The sequence below is a fragment of the Idiotropiscis lumnitzeri genome, chromosome 8, assembly GCF_059441095.1.
Source record: "Idiotropiscis lumnitzeri isolate Australia: NSW breed Sydney's pygmy pipehorse chromosome 8, RoL_Ilum_1.0, whole genome shotgun sequence".
Taxonomy (NCBI): Eukaryota; Metazoa; Chordata; class Actinopteri; order Syngnathiformes; family Syngnathidae; genus Idiotropiscis; species Idiotropiscis lumnitzeri.
Window position 1 is genome coordinate 12,477,243 of NC_142398.1, and position 21,092 is coordinate 12,498,334.

At 39.2% G+C, this 21,092-nt stretch overlaps 1 protein-coding gene across 1 annotated transcript in view; it reads right to left on the reverse strand.

Moving 5' to 3' along the window:
- The window catches only part of stx8 (syntaxin 8), a 31,238-nt gene that overhangs the window by 1,485 nt on the left and 8,661 nt on the right, over positions 1-21,092 (reverse strand). The window contains exon 7 of the mRNA XM_088302783.1: positions 5,510-5,611. Within this exon, the coding sequence (XP_088158909.1) occupies positions 5,510-5,611 (102 nt within the window). The remainder of the gene's footprint in view (positions 1-5,509; positions 5,612-21,092) is intronic.

A 21,092-nucleotide genomic window follows, 5' to 3' on the forward strand; every position in this document is an offset into this window, starting at 1 on the left:
TTTCTCTCATTCCCTGGCTTGCTGTGCCTTCGTTCCCACCCGGCAACCTAATTAGTCGTCTTTCCCAAAGGGGGGAAATACAGGGTAAGTCAGTTCGAAAGAATTCTTGAGAAAACGACAAAGTGGTGTTCTGATTAACCGCATAATTGCTTGACTACACAGCTGTCAAAAAAGTCAAGAGTCCAGTTTGTTTTTGATAGTAAAGGCCGAGTACGCCACATATTTGTAAACATTCTAACCGCTCTTTTCTATACATACGCCAGAAATGACTGCTCCAACATCTGTCAGCAATCTCAGTGACAACAAGAGAATGATGATGGCTGAGGTGCGTACCATAGGCATGTGTTACATTTCAATGATTCTCACACTGTAATACAATCCAGACATTGAGCCACATGAGACACTCACAGTGACCCTCCTCTTCTTCATCTTCGACCATCATTCCCCCTCTCTGACTAAACAAGCTCCTCCTGACTCTCAGGGTGCCGGTGGAAACTAATGGTAAAAATTTGCTTGCCAAATATATTACAAGTCTTCTGTGACGGTGATGCTTTAAGGAGATGCTCCGTGTTTGTTTGATAGAGCGACCACCCAAGTTGGTCCAGAGGCCCATCTTAGCAATTTTCAGATACATCAATAAGACGAAACAAGAAATAATTGGTGCGAGTACCGGACAGCCGCAGACAAACCTTCAACCTCTCACACGAGTCATTCTGTGCTCTCGGCTTGTGGTTCAAAGACCTTTTTGGTCAACAAAAGAATCCGATGACCCGCAAAGAAAAGGGCCACATATTATGGTCATAAAGTAATCCTGACACTCCAACACATTAGGCTGCAACAACTCTCCAAACTGTTTCTGGATAAAATGTGAAATAAATCAAACGGATAACATAAAGATAAAGTGGTAATAAATAAATTGGCATACTTCAACAGCAACGATGAGATTTATCCAAATATTTGAGAGTGTAGGGTCAAATAATTATCAAGAGGCTACAATAACAAGGATTGAATTCAGTTTCAGACTGGATAATATCTGAATGTGAGTCCACCTAATTGGTGTATTACAGCCACAGCACAAGATCATTTGAAATTGGGGAGAACTGAGTGATAAGAGTTAAACTTCAGATCGCTGCCCCGGCCGGCATTGAGGAACACCCTTACACAGAGACTTCCCACATCTGTTTTGGCTCTGGTGCTACCAAGGCGGAAAATTCCCAGTTGATTTTGTTGCTTCATTCTGGGTGGGTGTCGGTTATGTCAATGAAAAAAAAAACAGGGCTTAGGAAACTGGCAGCTTTTACAGACAGTGTTTAAGGGGCTTCTGAAATCAACAATTGATGCTGGACTGTTTGTATTATTAACTTCTCAGGTATTGTCACTAAAGTTTATTTCCCAAGTATTTCACCAATTCAGTAATTTGCTTCCAGTCCAAATAGCACAACCCGGCTTGAAATGCAAGTCACCTTTAGGATTACTGGGCTATCACAATTGGTGCAATAACAAATGTGGATTAGCTCTGGAGAGAGGGGAAGTGCTTAAGCACGACGGATGTTTGCATGGTCGTGATGTCTAAGCTCCACAGAACTCCTGCAATGAGCTTCATAACAGGGATTTAAAGAATACCGGTACTGCGATACCAGTTTCCAATATTGTGTTTTTAGTACCAGTGTTAGTTGATGAAATTCTTAACATTTTGATTTATCATTGACAATTTTCTTCCTTTCATGTCCCATAATAACTGTCCGTAATCAACATGTAATCTAGCGCCGATAGCCATCGCTAGCATGTACCAAAAGGTTAGCATCCTTGTAATGTCTGCGGCATACCTTTCATATGTCTTGTAAAAGAGGATTTGGTCCAGGTTTTATCCAAAGTTTGTATTTTTCATTTAACAGCCAATGCTCATGAAACCGACAACCTCCCGATATGATGGACAGATGCACCACTGTCCTCTTGGGGGCGACGTTGAGCTGCATGACAGAGCTGTATATGCCCAACATAAAGGCTCGTGCCAACAGATCAAGCGTGCAGTTTTCATTCATAAGGAAACTTATCTTGCTTTTTAACATTTTATTATTAGCTTATTGAGTCAGACTGACAAGAAATAAGCACTTCACCCACAATTCAAACACTTTTCAAACCTTGAAAACACAACATTGAAATCCAAGAACTTTCCAGGTTTTCAAGCACCCGTACGAACTCTGAATATTTTGCTTGGTAGAAATGGAGCTTTATGAGATTTACATATTGCAGTAAGAGTTGGACACGTCAATTGGTTGTAATTATATGAAAAACATCTAAGGTAAAGTGTGACGTTTACATCATCAAGGTTAAGTACATTTTTGTAGCTAGTGGAAAGCCATTTAAAAATGCCTCTACTACAAACGTCGCCAAGTCTGCTAAGAAACAACACACAAAACGCCAGCTTTGGATGAGAGGCGGTTACGAAAATAAAGACTTAAAGCGAAGGAATTATAAACATGCTGCCATTGAGAACGAAAGCCTTACAAACGATTTGTGGCATGTCGTCGTTTCAGCTCTTTCTCCGCTTGACACAAAGACGGGTGTCAAACAACTGCAGAGACGAGCAAGGGGTCGACAGCGAGGGGCAGAGAGGAAGGGAGATTTTTTTTCATTTGTGAAGAACCAGCCGCACAGCAATATATACAAGCATGTATGCAGAAGGACACTCTACATGCATTTGAGTACATTTGGGAATAGACACACCCGCAAAAATGAAATGATGTAGACACATTAAAATGTATGACATAACAGTGGTGAATGTCGGGATGAAGGAGCGGGGTGGAGTGGCAGCGCTGGGATCTACAAATAAGCTCACGATCGGGCACCATGGGGACACAGCCAACAGAATCAAGCATTTCAGGGGCGAGACCTTCATAGTGTCTGCTCTGCTTCTGTTTTGTCTTTATGACTGCTAGCAGGCTCACATCACACAATAAAGCAACATTTGCCCAAGCAATAGTGCCTGAGTTCAACGGGCAAATGGAGGTCAGCTCGCGCATTCCACAGATTGGCTTGAGCCAGCTGCCGTAATTCCACTCTGAGAAGCAGTTGACCAACATTTTTGGAAAGGCCATTGAAAGCGTGAAATGACATTTGAAGGAGATCTGAGGTAATGTTGAGCAAGGGCCCTCACGAGTGACACAATGAACTAATTAACTAATCAAAACCAATAGAAATTGAAGACATCGGGCGATAGTTAAAGACCTCGCGTGAGGTAAGCTCGACCCACCATATTTTGACTACTGTATTTTCCAGACTATAAGCCGATAGTTTTTTCTAGATTTTGAACCATGCGGCCAATACAACGGAGCAACTTTTCTGTGGAGTTTTCTTTCACAGATAGGGACGCTTTATAGTTAGAAAATACGCAAAATAAATCACAATTTGTTTTTTCTTTTGCGTTTGTTCGGTTTTAATTAGCAAAGTTGGTGCTGTGTTAAAAGGCACGGTTTTAACAATGTGTTCATGTACCTTTATTTGCATTTACAGTATAAAATCATTCTCTACATGCAGTAAACAACTATTTTTTTTCAACATAGAAAAATGCGGCGTGTATCGCGTTTTTTATTTTTATTTTTTTTATGCGGCTTGCATGCAGGTGCACCTTATAGTCCTAAAATTGTTTTCCGGCATAGAAAAATGCGGCCTGTATCAGGTTTTTTTTTTTTTTTTTTTTTAAATTGTTGATGCGGCTTGCACGCAGGTGCGCCTTATAGACCTAAAATTACGGTAATCTATTTTAAGAATACTAACGTTAGGTTTTTTTTTTTACGTAAAGTCCTAGATTCATCGTCAGACCCAAAACAACGCCCTAAAAACGAAAATGCTTTTGTTCAGCAATTGCCGCTATTCTTCGGGGATGACGTCATTTGTACAACGACAAGTCACCACTTGCCATTATACTGCATTGTTGATTGACCGGTGCGCTGCTCAACTGCCATTGTTGTTGCGTTATTCAGCGAAATGCCTCGGCGCTGTGTGGCAATGCATTGTTCGCATTCTGGGAAGCATCGGTTTGAGTGGCCCAAACAAAAATAGGCAGATAAATGGACCAATTTTCATTTTGGCAAACAGAGGTAAGTTCAAGCCGGTGTCGACGAGTGTTCTTTGCCAAAAGCACTTTGAAGATCTGTCATTTCTTAACTGTTTTGCTTATGATAAAGGGTTCGTAAAAAGGTAGGTGTGATTTACAATCCGTTTTGAAAAACGTGTGGCGTGTTGGGTGTATTGTGACAGCTTGTGTGAGACTGACTGCTGTGATTATATGTATGTGGAGTGCGCACAGGCTGAAGAACGGTGAGAAATGATAAAAAAAGACGAGTGAGTGATGACTGTCGTGTGAACAAGGAACCGAGGAGAATGAGCGGGTGGGTGTTAAGTAGAGAGTTGAACAGCAAGTGTGCACCCACTATAACGTGTGCTCCCAGTACTAGCAGAATAAATTGACCTAATCTCGCCGTGGGGCATTTACAGCACGACAGAACATCGAATTTAAAACAATAACGTAAAGCTAAAACCCCAGCCTACGTATATCTCACCATTCTTCCAGTCTCGATGAATCTAGTCTCCATTCCTTGTCCGATGTTCTGCCAAAATGTCCTGCCGGTGTAAATCGTCCTACTGAAGGCTGATTTGACAGCCACACAATATTTTCATTCTCCTCAGCATCTGGCTTGTACATGGATGGTCCAACGAACAGAATTCTAAAAAGCTCCTCTTCCTCCAATTCTTCAAATACTTGGTTGCCCGCAGATGCGCTTGAAATTTCGCTTTGTGAGTCAATTTCTGACTGGCTTAATGCACTTTCTATGTTGAGCTCTGCCATAGTTGTCTTGGAATGATGTCACACTTCCGGGTTTGTCCCTCAGCAGAATCTAACTTCAGGAAAATTATTATTTTGTCCAATATACCAAATAAAAATTTTTTCATGCTTTATTATTTGTATTATGCGTAATTACTCTACTTGTAACACAAAAAGATTTCATTTGCCATTTTCTGAACTTACTTCACACTAGGTCATTAAATTTCAGTCGTAAACCCATTAAGTAGGCATCTCATTAGAATGTCACAGGCGATCGTTCTCAAAAACTGGACCCTAAGTTGGATCTTGACTTCTGATGCACTGTTACATCTGTATTCTGTTTGACAGTTCACCATACCAAAGACTTCAAACTATTGAGTGAGATCAATAAATTACTAGTTACTGAGGTGATTTATCGAACCCTGGCCATACACGAAAATAATGATTAAGCCTAACAAAAGATACTCACTGACACAAGAAATCCTCTCAAGACATCAGCGCGGTTGTCCACTGCTATTTGAAGGTAACCTCCACATTAGCACCGTTCTTTCGTTATATAATCAAATCTTTAACCCTGTGTAATTGCTTTGAAATTGACCTTTCCAAATAAATAAGAACTAATGTATGAGGCTTATTTAGGCCAAATGCAAAGTTAAATATCAAAAAGTGAGGAAGGGGACTCACCACAGGAGGCTGACTTTTTCTCCACCAGCTGCACTCGTCGTGTCTCGTTGCGAATGCGGCCATCTGTCTTATCCACGAGATGCGAAAGGTCATCGATGATTTCTAAACCACAAAAAAGGGACATTTGATGAATACAATTTTCGCCTTTTAATGCAAAACTATGTATTATTGAATTCGCAACAATAATTATTTTATTTGGGCCGGCACGGTGGATGACTGCCGAACGCGTCTGTCTCAGAGTCAAGACGCGTAGAGTTCTGGCTTTCCGATGTGGAGTTTGCATGTTCTCCACCGTGTGCGTTTTTTCTGGGTACTCTGGTTTCCTCCCACATTCCAAAAAAAGTGTGGTAGCTTGATTGGACATCCTGAATTGCCCCTATGTGTGATTGTGAGCGCGGATGGTTGTTTGTCTTTGAGTGCCCTGCGATTTGCTGGCAACCAGTTCAGGGTGTACCCGCTTACCGCCGGAAGACACCTGGGACAGGCTGCAGCCCGCCCACGACCCTGGTGAGGAAAAGCGGCTCAGATAGTGGATGGATGGATTGCTTTATTTGCTTAATGGGGCAATTCAAGAAAAAAGCCAGCTGAAAGCCGATTTAAAAAAAAAATAAAAAATTCAGACATAGAAGTAAACATGTCTAGATATTTTTTGGCGCTGAATGTAAATCTGGCCTCTTTTTCCTTTCGCACAGGGGTGGGCAAACTTTTTGATTGGTGGGCCACGATGGGTTCTAAAATTTGACAGAGGGGCCGGACCAGGAGCAGATGGATGGAGTGTTTTGGGAACCTTGCCTTAATTTTAAATGAAAACGACAAAAGCATTATAAAAAAATATCTGTCTTTGACACACCACATTATTTTGAAAATAAAACATTAACAAGGTTTATTCATTTAATTTTCTTTCCCAAGTTCGGCGGGCCGGATTAAAACGTTTAACAGGCCGCATGTGGCCCCCGGGCCGTAGTTTGCCCACGCCTGCTCTAGCAAATCAAGTTTTCCTCAAAATAATTATGTAATAAAAATAGTATGTAATATTTAGGAATTAAGGGCAAGGTTCCCCAACGGGTGATTATTGTTTTTCTGAACCATTATAGCTAAAAATTGCAACACATGGTAAAATCTGTATTGCACAGGCTTTTATTGGTCATACTTGAAAAAAAATTACAATCTCTCAAAATACTTTTTTCGTGTATTTTTTTTTTTTTTTTTTTTAATCTCTAAAAAGGTTTGAGTACAAAGTATTCATTCGGACAGAATGCGGTTGATGATGTAAGAAATGTTTCTATAGATCCCTGGATTAACACGACACAACAATCCTATGAGTGAAGTCATTTGTAGGCCTTATTTCAGGGAAAAGCTGGCATTCCCCTTGGACCGCACTCCAAAAGCAATTAGTCATAAGATTTTTAGTTTACCAGCTTCTTGATTTTGGCTTTGTAATGACATCTAAATCCACAACCATGCCAAGATTCGGAAGTGATAGAACAAAACCTTTAACTGAAGCTACAATTGTTGCACAGTACACTACATCCCTTCACTGCAGCGCTGCTTGCAAGTTAGGTTTGTAAAAAGATAATTTTCAATTTCCTATTGTGCCCAATGCCTCCGTGTGTGACAGCTAGGACCACAAAGGGAGCCCTGTTTCATTCAAGGTTTGTTTATTTAAAATCCTATAACGCTGGATAAACCTCCAAAGCCACAGCATGTCAGAGCGTAGCATGTGCATGTAAATTCACTCACTGTTTGCAATAGTGTAACTATCACAGATTAAAAAAGCATATATGTCAAACCATGAGGAGCATCTTCAAAGTTCAGAATTTCAGCTTTGTGTTTTTGACCAGATTGGATTCTGCAAAATAGTAGAGAGATGAGCCACAAAGGTTTTGGAACAAAGTTTTATGGAGTGATGAGAGCGAAATTTAACCTCGACCAAAGTAATGGAAAGGCCACCGTATGGTAAAAGAAAGGATCTGCTTATGATCCAAAACATAAGCTCATCTGTGAAATATGGTGGAGTTTATGTAATGGCTTGGGTTTGCAAGGCTGTTTCTGGAACGGTCTCACTAGTCTTTAGTGATGACGTAACGCATGATGGTAGCTGCAGAATGAATTCTTTAGCCTACAAAATCATTTTGTCTGGAAATTTACAGAAAAATGCATCCAAACTAATCAGGAGAAGCTTCGTCAACGCACCCAAAAAACACTGCCAACGCAGTTATTGCGAGTAAGGTCCATGACACCAAATATTAAATCGTATCATTCGCTTCAAGTTAATTTAATATTGTGTGTTCAATTAATTTGGAGGGGCCTGTATTTCCAATGCCTGACATTTTTGTCTGCGTAAGAATGGATGGAAACGGACGCAACAACCAAACTTGATAGAGGCAAAACAAGACATTTCAACCACTCGGTATAAAACCATGACTCTTTACAACTTTCACACAAACCAGCTCACTGTAATCCAAATTACAGTTGCATTAGAGCATGGGTTTTTTTACGGACAACAAGACGAACCAGCCCAAAAATGCTAAATGATGCGTGGCGCTATTGGACAGCCAAGATTTGCACTACGGGGTGAAGTTATGCCGTATCAAATAAAATGAAAGTCTCTTTAAAGCCGTCTTTGTCTCCCGATTCAAACTGAGCAGTTACAGTAAAGACTACAGGACAGAAGCGCATTCATTGGGTCACAACTATTCTGTTTTTTGACCAACTAGTCAAGTCAAAATATTAAACGAAAATTTCCAAACTTTTTTGAAACCTTCTGTTTCCATCAGAAGTTCAGCTGTGGAGTAAGAAATATTCCTTGGACATGTTGCACTGAAATGAATGATGATTAAGAAGAAATTGGAGCAAATATTTAAAAGGATTTAATTCGGCGGACTTATTTGTAAAAGTACTTTACACACGACCATAACCGGTGTGGATGCAGGGGGGGCATCGTGGTAAACACACGGGTAAACAGTTCAGAGAATAAATTCATTTATGTTAAATCCCATTCAGTGCTTTTTTTTTTCAATTAAATTCCGTGTAGAATCTTTTTAGTTTGTTTTTATCCTCTTAATTCTATCCCCAAATACCGAGAATTCTGCCACCCTGCTCACAGCCTTCTGAGACACCGTTATCAACCCTTGACCAGAACAGATGAAACCATGAAATCCATTCACACTGATCAGTGCTTAGGACAGAAAAATGGCATACATGCGTGATATAATTAAATTCAGCCCCATGTGGTACGTCTTCTTAGCTCGGACCGCAGCTTTTATGTCTTTCTAACCACGTGCGTGAAACGGGGATGCTGTGTTTTACGTTGTCTCACACACACAAATCAGTCCTTCCAACATCTGGCCTTGTGAAGCGCTTGGACACATGTGGTGAGATTAGTCTCACTGTTGGACATCAACCCCCTGCCGCACTGACAGCCTCCTGAGCCAACAGCCGTGGGGAGGTCTTTGAATACATCACTGAATTCATTCTTCTGGGGGAATAGTTAGCTCAGTGACGATGAATGTCTTGTTTATTCGTGTTATGATGCAACGCAATCAAGCCACGAAATAATACAACAATGGCACTGTCAATCTACGACCGACAAGGATTTACTGTATTTCAGCGCTCCAGAATGGGTAGCAAATGGAATATTAGTTCAGAATCATTTCAATGATATAATATGAGGAGCATCCACAACTTGGCGTTATCGCTTCTCTCTATTAAAGCTTTTGCTTTCAACAAATATACCAACATATGCTGATCTTTCCCTTATTTAGTCGCGTGCTGCTTGAAACTGAAACCGTGTGTGTGTGTGCGTGTGTGTGAAGCGTTTCACCTACGTTTACCCCAAGATCTGCCAATGCACATGACAGACACCACAACGAACAGTCCGTTGATGGATGACTTAGTGAAAGTTGAACCTTTCTTTGACTCGCAAGACACTTCAAAGAGGAGCGCAAAGAATTCTTGAAAATGTTCACGTTGGGTCTGTACACAGACTGTTGGGGTTATACTTCAAAAAGAAGGACCATTGCTGTACTGTACCAAATTATGGGAGAGGTAAATTAAGGATTTTTATTTTTTATTATTAAACAATCCTTGAACTGAACATGTTGCCATACAATGAAACCATTGTTTATTTCTGGGTATTGTCAGATTAATTGAGTTTGAAACTAAATTAAATAAATCTGGGCAATTAAGAGCATCGCATGATTAAAATGCCACCAAATCCCTCAGGGGGAAAAGTGTTCATTGCTTGAGTGAGCAGCAGCTTGCACTTTTGGAAATGTAAATAACACAAATATTGAAAAGGACCAAAAAAAAAAAAAAAAAGGAAGTAGAAATGCATGATCAGAAGACGGGGCTCCCACAAACGATTATTTTGCTAGTCGAATAATCGCCAACAATTGTTGCAATTAGTCGATTAATCGGATTAGATGTAAATTGTGGCATGACACACCAGCAAGCAGCTGCTCTTGCATAACCATAATTAGAGTACAGCTTGATTCTTTATGTATGTACACATGAATAATAAAGACAATTAAGACGATAATGCATTCCCAACATGTTTATAAATGATGGGAGCAACTGAAATTGAAGGCAGTAGTGTGGTCGTAAAATTTTTAGCTGTAAAGGTTTAGTGCATTTTAAAATGAAACCAAAAACTATACACTATGCTGAGATGCACTAATACTACGGAACCATCTGTAAATGAATATAAAAAGAAATAGTTGTACACATATTTCACTCTTCTTGGGCACGAATCTTTATTTTCTTTTTATGTAGAAGGGAGAGAAATCATATGAGTAGAATAAGGTAAATGCACTGTGCTAAAGTATTTAAAGGTTTTTAATTTAGTTTCTATTAACCTTTATCCAAGATGTTTCGTTTTTTCTCATTGAGGATGCATAATTTGATCTACACAAAATGTGGTATGCATCTGGAACAGGGAAAAAAAAAACTTTTAAATCTTTAGCACTGTAAATTAGTATAATCTAACAATCTAGGTGAGTTATGTCTTTTAATGTTATGTGTTGACATTAAGAGCTTGCGAGAAATAAGACCAGACTTGCAGACTCTGTTGCTAACGCTAACATGGGCCGAACGCAATTATGGTACCCACAATGCTTCTGTTTATGACTCGGATTACGACGACTGCGCATGTGCATTACAGACAGGCATACAGCTAGCGGGACAATGGGGAAGACGAGGCATGAGAGAAAAAACAACAACGCCAAATAGTGAAATGAATAAATAAAGTAAAATATACAAAAAAGAATCAAGTTTTTTCCCGACAGACAATTACGAAAGTGATCTGCACTGACCTTAAAGAGTGAAAGCAACTACTTGACAATTTAAAAAGGGACCAAAGTTTTGACAGCGGCTGTTTTTTTCCTTTCCTCCCATGCAGCCAGATGCCACCAAACAATGTAAGCGTGATGAGCATGAGGGTGGCATGATCATGAGGCGCTGCAGGCCGGTGGGGTAGGGGGTGGGTGGGGCCTTGGGGACCACCCTGTCACTGGCACTAGCGCCATGCAACGCCAGCTGCCTTTGCACTTCATCAATACCAGCACACTTCATTAGCAACGACACCCAGGAGAAGGTGATGTATTGAAAAGGAAGTTCAAAAGAAAAATGTTTGGACTTGTTATCAGTTTATCCACCAGCAGGATTGTCATGAGTTTGAATATCTAGCATATCTGCTGTTGCATTTGCACCGAACATACTTTCTGGAATTATGGCCAAATAATTCAACAATGGTGTAATTGGCCCATAACGTTGGATATGGATTGAATTGTTTTCTTTCTTTGTAACATCTTTGCACCCTACCCATAGCCTGAAGAACAATGACGATTGCTGTTCCCATACTAACTTTTTTGGTACTTTCCAGAAAGTCCTGCAGGTTCTGCAATAGTTTGTATAAAGTTTCTCGGCTAATCAAAAATAATAATTTTATTTTATTATTGTGGCGGTTGTGTGCTATTTATCCTAAATTGGAATAAAATAGGTTAATTCTGAGCATTATATGAGGGTGTGCACACTTGTGCAACCACATTCTCTCAACTGATTATTTTCATTTCCCCTGTATGAAATACGCCATTTCTTCTCCAATCCGGATGCACAGATTATAGGTCCTTATAAGGTTTTCAAATAGTCTCATTTTTCATATTGTAAAAACCTGAGTATACAACAAACAACAATAATGCTAATAGTTCCCAGGTGAGGCATCAATGATTATTATTTTTTATTTTTTATTTTTTTGCATTCAACAAACAATATTTAGCAGCGGCACGTTTAAAATTGAAAACTGGTCGACCAATACTACAACAGAAAATCCGACTGAAAAGTGGGACGACTTCCAAAATCCACATCAAGATTTTACGTTTCAATACAACCTGGAATAAGCGCAGGAAAACCAACGAGTATGTGCCTATAATAAATACGACTTCTAGACTTAATATTAGCAAAATGAATATTCTGGGTATTAAACACTCAGCACCCAGTGCATGTTAGGTCATGTATATTATTATGACCCAGTAAATATACAAAGCCAGATCAAGAAACAGCAAGTTTTACAACATGCTTGCCCATGACACACATTTGAACTGGATTATGAATTGAATAAAGTAATAAGGAGGGAGCACTTAAAATTCCAAGGTGGCACATGAGGGGCATGTAATTGCTGAAAATCTCAGAGAGTATAATGGGGATAATTGCGTTCAACCTGCAAAGGGCCAGAATAAATGTTTAGCCAACAGCACGGCTGAAACAACTTCCCATCCAGAGTGGAAACAATTCCGTACATTTGCTTGTGGGCAGCTTGGAGAGGAGCGGGGCACTGAGAAAAATGGCAAAAATATGATGAAATAAATAAGACCGCCACACTTCAGATTCCCTCATTTTCCAGTCCAATTTACACCCATAAAAAAGGGAAGGAAAATAGATTGATGTGCCTGTAAGGCCTTGAGTGCCCACTAGAGAACACATCCATGTACTGAGAGCAAATGGACCTTGATTTTAAAAATTGCAAAGCAATTAATTCCTCTTTAAAATAGGACGAGGATAATTGCTTCTAAGTTAATAAAGTAAAATATTTGCTGGATGACTCACGAGATTTCCTGCCAATGCCGAAAATATGACGGATAATAGATAAACTTGAAGGTGTCTAGTTTGGGCAGCATATCAGATTACACGTATAACGTTATCAGACTGTGAATGAAAGCATCACCCACTTGTACGTTCTTAAAAGCGAGACACATTGTAACGTGTGTGGCGTGATTAACATCTCACGAGAGTGTCTGCTGGAAAAATGTGTCACTTTGAAGGCTCGCTGATTCTGATCGCTTAAGTACCCACTTCAGAAAAACATTTCAGATGCAGGGACAAAAGGTTTTATGTGTTATGTCTATGTGCAATATATTTGTTGTTAAAAGCCATACACAATTACTACATTTGACATGAATCCCATTTAAAAGGTTAAAATGTATACTCCATTAACACTAAGTGAATATTAAATGAGCTACTTTGTTGAATGGATTTCTCGTAAATTTTTCAATTAAAAAAAAAAAAAAAAAAAAATTCCATTATTGTCCCTGTACCATAGAATCTTCAAATGTGTTAATGTGACCGTTCTGTGGCCAAATTCAAAGAGAACAATTTTCTTTTCAAATATTTCACAAGGAACCGCTTAAAAAATAAAAAATAAATAAAAGCCCAATAAGTCCTAATGGCAACCAATTCAATTATTATTTTTTAGAAATCATCAAGGGGATTAAAACTACAGCCTATGTAATAATGATTCTAAAGCTAAAAGTAAAAACCTTTACCCCACCAAAAAAAAAATCTCTTAATTACTGCAGTCAAGCATAATTATTGAGTCATCTTTTAATTTTTAATCTAAAAAATGACACTTTCTCTCCAAAAATATGTTGCACTTGTTGACTGTTTCAAGTTTCAACTGTGTCATTCTGACCCCATATAGTAAATCACCGTCTGGGGGATGTTTTGTCCCTGTGCAAAGTGTTCTAAAATTCCCTGAAAGATCACTGATTTTATTTCACATTTGCGTGACAGCCTTGAGCCCGCTGGAGTGATTCACTGCCCATCTCAGTTTCAAGACATCAACATTTGGCTGAATTGCAAGGTCATTTTCACACTGATAAAAACAGTCAAAGGAAAACCTCTCATCCCTTGTATATCTCTTTCACAGAAATATTTTTAACTCGATTTCTGTGCGACCGGGAGTCACAATAAAGAGGTAATATAAGTCACCAAGTCTCATAAAAACATTCGTTGACTACATCGGAATGGAAAATGAATCGCTTTGAATATATGACAAAATGATTTGACCAGAGAAGGCTCAACTAAAATCAACTTAAGAAAGTTAGTGACCTTTTGTTTTTTTGTCAATGACTCAAGCCAGGTTCTGTACACCCAAAAACAGAGTAAGGGAACATACTGACTCTCGTCCCAATTTCTCATGAGAATACATTTTGAAATAGAGATGTCTGAATCTGAATGGTTCACTAAAGTCATCCACAGTTCGTAAAACAAGATACTCTAAAATGAAGAAACCGTTACAGTAAAGAATCAGTCAAGTCAAATTCAAGCTGTTAATGATGTAAACGGTGGACGGCAAGACATAATCATATGTGTGTGAAAATGATTCATACATTTGAGATCAATAAGCGCATATATGGCACGGCAGTATTTGTAGTCTCTGTATTAGCATTCCAGTAAAACCCATAAAGCCAGTTTAAACCCTCCTTATTGTCCACTAAAACGGTATTAAAGACAGATTACTTCAACACATGGTGCTTAGAGTGAAACCCATCAAGGAACACACACAATGTTTGTCTCCAGTCTTGTTTAATCCTCTTGGCTTTAAGCATAGCGATGGGAAAGAAAGAGTGAAATTCTCCCGCCCTTCATATTTTTTTATTTATTTTTTTATTAGGCCTTTTTTTTTCATTGCCAAGTTGATAGTTTGTGAAAAAGTTTTGGAGTGCCAGGCATGGTTGCTGGATAAAATGGATGACGGAGGGAGTAGACGGGAAACTGCTTCACCCGCACAACTGTTGGCGGACATCTGGACGTGATTCTGCCATGCAGAAGAGCTGCACAGGATGGAACACACCTTTATAGCTCATCATTGGCCTTCTTTGCACTCCATATATCCATACAAAGCAGGAGTGGGCAAACTACGGCCCGGGGGCCACAGGAGCTGGGAGTCAACTTTACCTTTTATCACGGGATTGGGCAGGATCACCCAGGAAAGGAAAAAATATATATATTATTGGGATTTTTATTGCAGCTGACCTCCAAAACGGGATTAGTACGGGAGTGGGAGTCATTTTTACCGGGAGCAGGACAAAACAGGATTATTTTTTTTTTATTAGGGTCCAGGAATGAGATTGGATTTTTTTCTGTGGGACTGAGTTGGGACAGGTTTGAAAATCCACTCCCGCGCTTGAAACATTAAATATTTGGATATAATGTATGAAATATAAAAGACTGATGCAATGAATAGTTCTGAAGAGTTACTCTTAACTGAAACTGTTTCTTTCTTCCAGATTCTTTCCTTATGTACTGTCGCGTTCCCTTTTTTCAGTTTTCCTGAAAGTCGAATGGTACATAGAAATCCTACCTATTGTGCTAACAAAACACAAAAGAAAAAATACATCTGTTCCTGACAGTTTATAAATATATATATATATATATATATATACACACATCAGTCACTGAGAAAATATGTGACTGTAAAGGATTTTTACAGAGAGCCTCCAAGATAATCTCACCCTGACCTGCATCTGAAATTCCAACAGGTTGCATTTGAAAACTGTCAAGAACACCACTTAAATACACACCAATCAAGTGACAAAAGACGAGGGCGGGGGGTCGACTAAAGAGAAATAGAAGGCGTGATTGATGAAATGTTTTCAGATGTTGTTCTTTAGAGTCCAAAAATGTTAATTTCCTTGCCGGGCCCATAAGCACAAACGGCTCATGTCCCCCAAGACCTTCTTGCCATTGTTAGAACGTTCCGACACTGACGGTTCTTAGACAGAGATGGATGCTGGTATGGATGGACTGATAAATAAAGACATTAGGACTTGTGATTGATTGTAATCTGGTTAGAATGCAGAGTCTGGTGGTAAATCAACGAGGAAACTAAGAAGTCTCTGTGTTTACTGTTGCAAGAATACGGCACAGATTTCTGGTAGGAACTGTGATTGTGAAAAACAAAACAGTCTGCCCATTTCAATGAAGATACTATAAACCAAATAAAAGATCCCTGGATTACAGCAATAATCCACGTGAGCAACCACTAAAAAGGGTGACAGATGATTTATTCTAAGATTATAGTTGGCTTGGCAAGGATTTCACTTCTGAGAAATGAGACCAAAGATCATTATGGTGCGCGTGTTCAACATTATCCCCTCACACACTTAATATCTTCAATAATTCATGAAGTCACGCAGTCAGCCAATCCAATGGACACACAAAAAAGAAGAGGTTTTTTTTTTTTCTTCGTGCTTCACTGCAAGTTTGACATTCCTCTAATGACAACATTACTTTGAACACCACTGCAAGGGTCTCTGCATTCTCACACTGTCTGGAAAACATGACTAACCACAGCCAGACTTGTGACTCAAACAAACAGTAAATCAATCTTTGACTCTTTCTGTCGAGTGCCATGTGCTTCGTTTGCCCACTGGGCTCTTTCAAAAGGAGGCAAGTGTGTTCTGAAGGAGAAGCTGCTGCCTAATCCTGCGGCTCATCTTGGATGAGAGATGCTCATCTGATGTCAAACCAAACTAGTATAATAATTAAAGTAGTAGTTAGGTCAAAATTTAGAAATAAGGTATTTACTGCATTTTTAGAACTACAAGTCGCTCTGGAGTATAAATCAAACCAGCCCAAAAATGCATCATGAGGTTAAAAAAAAAACCACATACATAAGTCACACTGGAGCACAAGTACAAAAGAATAGTTCAAAAAGAAACATTCCAAAAGAATAAAGAACAGGCTGACTAGGTGTAAGGTTTGCTAACACAATGAAGGTTATTTAGCGTCACGAAAACAGAAAAGGTGTCCAGTGTTCATGCCAATGTTTTTGGGGCACCGTTGTCCCTGCTCTGATACAGACCCCAAAAGTCCTCCTGTTTTTGGACTGGCTGTAAACTGGCCCAACTTTTTTGCTTGAACAATTTGTTAATTTTCCTAATTGAAAATTATGTCAGGAAAATTACAGCAGGACTGTGTATGGGATTGTTTTACTCTATATTTAATATTCAAAGCTCTGAAGAATAAATCACTCGCAGAATTATTTATTTTATAGTGACCTTTCAACAATGCTCGTCAACTTGTCAATTTGCTTTTTGTAATTTTTTCAATTTTATTTATTGGAAAATGTTGATTAAGTCCACGCAATTATTGTATCCAGCAGCAAAGGTATGAATACAGTTAAAAAGGAAAAGGCACTGCTTGTTCGTTCGTCCTCACAATCCTGCATCCGATCCATCAAGTGCCCGTCACCTGAAGCCATCACCCAGGCTCACGGCCATATCAGACCGATATCGGACACAAATATCGGAGCAGGAAACCCCGAGCGGCCCGACTGGTGAATCCCGCATAACGTTGTTCAAGTAGCTACTGGCAAACTTATTCCTCTGTTCCATCTATCGCTCATTTTTATTTTGTTTTGTTCATCGCAGGAAGAGTTGCCTCCGCTTAAGTTAAGTTTCTCATTCATTCCAAATTTTCTCACTACTGCTCGATCCTGGTTTTCAGCTGAAAATGTCACTACATGCAGCTTCGTAGGCTGCAGAATATGATTCTCTTGAGGGGCAAAGTTGACTTTGGAAGGATCGGTCCATAAATCTAGAGTGCCCTCTTGTGGTTGTCAGTGAAATTACTTTTTTTTTTCCACGTATAAATTGCTCCACACCTTTTTTTTTGCAGGAGCAGCCAACCTATGAAAAAAGTGGGGCTTATAGTCCAGAAAATGCAATAGTTTTTCTTGACTCATTGGAAAATGTCTGTTTAAAACTTTTTAAAATTCTTCTCGAAGTGGAAACGTTTCGTCTTTCCGCAGTCTAAAGATTGAAAACGCATCTTTTAGAAAACAGCTACACCAATGAATTTAAGTTATAATATGCTTTGACAAAAGTACATTTATATTGGCACGATATTACATCTACTGTAGTTGATGGCATGGTGAACACCATAGAATATTTGATGTGAGGTCAACTCCTGAGAGTCACATTCCGTTTGTTTGAAAGTGCTGATGGAATTCAACTCATGCTGAAAGAATAGCTGATGTCATCATACGGGAGACTTGTCTCGTTGAAATATATGGCATAAATTAAAATATAATTATTGCACTTTCTCCGAGCGAAGGCAGATTTTCTGATGTAACTTAGATCAGTTGGTACCGTTCAGCATAATGTTACGTTATCTATTCAGTCATTTGTTTGAATTGGTTTCCATGTCGGACCATCAAAATAGGTCTTGGCGTAAAAACCGTCTGCAAAAAAAAAAAAAAAAAAAGTTGGGCACCACTGCTTTATTATTTGCGTAAAGTTACAACTGAGAGAATTTTTTCTAGTGCACAACATTAAAATGCTGAATCTCCACCAATTTTTTTTCTAGTTCACCTTCTGGTTGTGGCGGATTTATGAACATGTGTTCTGAGGAGCTTCGGCAGCATAAACGTAAAATGGCAATCCACTGTCATTGCTGTTAATGATGCCAATGTTCGGTGAAGTTTAGGGAGGACTGGGGCAACCAATATGAAATTGACCCTAGTAGTGACAAGGACCGCTTTTTTTTTTTGTTGCTGATGTGTATGCCTGGCAATCAAATTGGACGTCATTATGTACTAACAATAAGCAGAAAATGTAATTAATCATTAATCTATATTTGGAGTGTAGGCAAAAGTCGGGGCACTGGGTTCATCTCTCATCCTCTCAAATATGGTCAACTTCCTGATCAACCTGAGCCGGAAATATTTCTGCAAAAGGAAATGACTGCAACCTTCAGTGCACTTGGGTCACGGGCTTGACTCCAGAAGAAGACTACAAAGAGCTTAATCTATTTATAGAAAAACACTGCATTCACAGTACAGTGATCATGGAAGAACAAAGTTGGATGTGCCAAATATAAAGATCAACTTGGGAGTATTTACTCCTGTTTTATTTGCCTCTTCAATCGAATTCAACTGGAGCTTGACAAAGTCTGTTTTGACATTTATTGCAAGTTTTAGTGCGGCTGCCACAAAGGTGTCAAAATCAATCAGCAACCTAATGACAATTCCATATACAGTAGATGGAGTTATTGATAAACGAGATAGGAAAGATATGGATTCATTTAGTCCAGTGGTGTCCAAACTATGGCCCGAGGGGCCATTTTGCAGCCTGCCTTCCATTTTTCAGCCCTCTCGCGTCAAATTGAGTTTTGAAATAACAGACAGTGAAGGATCATCACTTACAATGAATTCATCACCAAGAAAATGTTCAAAAATGCATTTGATTCACCAAAAACCTCTGCAGTGATGCAATCCAAAATGTGAGAGACTTGTGGTGACATTCTCCACAAACATGAAGTAATAACAGAAATCAAATTTAAACTGTGAAACATTGTCTGGCTGAAAAACTGACCTAATGCTCCCGTCATAAGGAGTTTAACAAGTTTATCGCAGAGAATAATAATAACTGTATAATAACTAATTGGATTCTGTTAATATTTTTTGTTGATGATGATACAATTAAAAAACAAGAAGATTTCAAATGTTCAGTATTTGGGCTTTTACTCATGAAAGTGTTTAAAATCCAAGTAGGTGGCATATATTTTTGGTCTTTAAAGAAATAACAACTTTCACACCATCAAATATATATTCAAGGGTAATGTGGGCTCCATTTCACAAAGCCAGTGACAAGCCATTGTGTTCGCGGCCAAAATAATTAGCCTCTGCGCATTCTTGTTCCAGAATTGGTGAAAGACAGCTCGACCACAATTCAGGATCGAATAATTGGAAACACTGACATCAAGCTGAAAAAATGAGAAGGAAAAAACACGCCTGTTGGACTTACTGAGGGCAAGAGGAGAGTAGGCGAAAACAATGGTCTCTCGTTTCTCACTCTCCTCGCCGCCCATCACTGTCGCACAAAATGCGGCAAACATCTGCCATTCTTTCCCAGCAGAGGTGAAGGTTGATAGTTTCCCTGCTCAAGTCATTCAGTTGTCTGACGCATTCTCTTTTTTCCCTAGTAGCTAATCAATAACAAGTGTGGGGACATGAGCTTAGGCAAAGCTAATCAATCGTTTAAATTACAAACAACAAAAAAGGGGTTTGGTCTTTGGTATGGCTTCAAATCTATTGTACAATGTGAGGTCTTTGCTTTTCAAAATATGCTGTCAAATATCAGCACCTTTTGGGGGAGTGGGGGTGGGGGGGAGCAAAAAATTCGATGAACGAATGTTTTTAACGATTATTTTGACGAACTGATTCTAATGATTCAGTTCACTGGAAAGAACTGTCATGCCCGTCACTACAGCGGAGGTCATGGAAACAAAAGCGGAAAGACGCAGCTAAGCTAGCTAAGCAAGACGCTGTCAAGCCTCTGCGGGTGATTTGGAACAAGAACGACCAAGCAATCGCTATGTTCAGGACTAATGCATTTTCTTAATCACTACAATCTGGCTACAGGCTCAGATTCTCCACGCTTCAAAGTAACTGTACTTGAGGCTAACTGCAGCACAAAGTGAACTTATCTGAACTTTAATTAAAAATACAGTAAAACACTCCCATCCACAGTCGGGCTGTAATATTCCTGACTTTTGCTAGTATAACTTGATCAGGTCTCTGATAACTGTTCATACCAAAAAATTAAAGCATGTATCAATCATGATAATATCATATCGGACATGACTTTTGGCCACAATATCGGTATTGTAACAGTATTCTTTTTTTTCCCTGCTTCTCAGCAAGTAACGGGGGAGGAGGGATGAGGGCGCACGACGAGATACTGAAAAAATAGAAGCCTTTTTGTTCTGATTAATGTGTATTATCCGAAAAATATTTCTTTTAAAAAGTGCCAGCCTGTACTTGTTAGCCCCAAGGACAACATGAGTAGCCCATGGGTCTGTTCTAAAAGGTAGCTCATGAGTGATGGGACACTGACTTACTACGAAAAACTAAACCAGAGGAAGAATATCAACATTTTTTTATTCTTTTAAACTTTAGAGGTGTTTTGCATGTATTAAATATCCCATATTTTGTTTAAAAAAAAGATAGATTGTGTGCAATGGGGAAAGATTCTGTTTTTACTTCCCCAAATCTCAGAAAAGGTCATTTTAGAGCTTTAATTAGAATACCCTGACACCACAATATTTCGCTCACTGTTATCAAACCATCACAATCTTGAGAGTAAATCAACAGCCCCGCTGCAGTCAAGTACCGCACTTCATTTTGCCTCAATTGTGTCAAGATGATTGATCAATAATCAATTCCACACAATTGACCAAATTCTTAGTGGTCGATTAATCAATTATTATGCCCATCTGTGTCCGCAACACGTGTCGTCCTCAG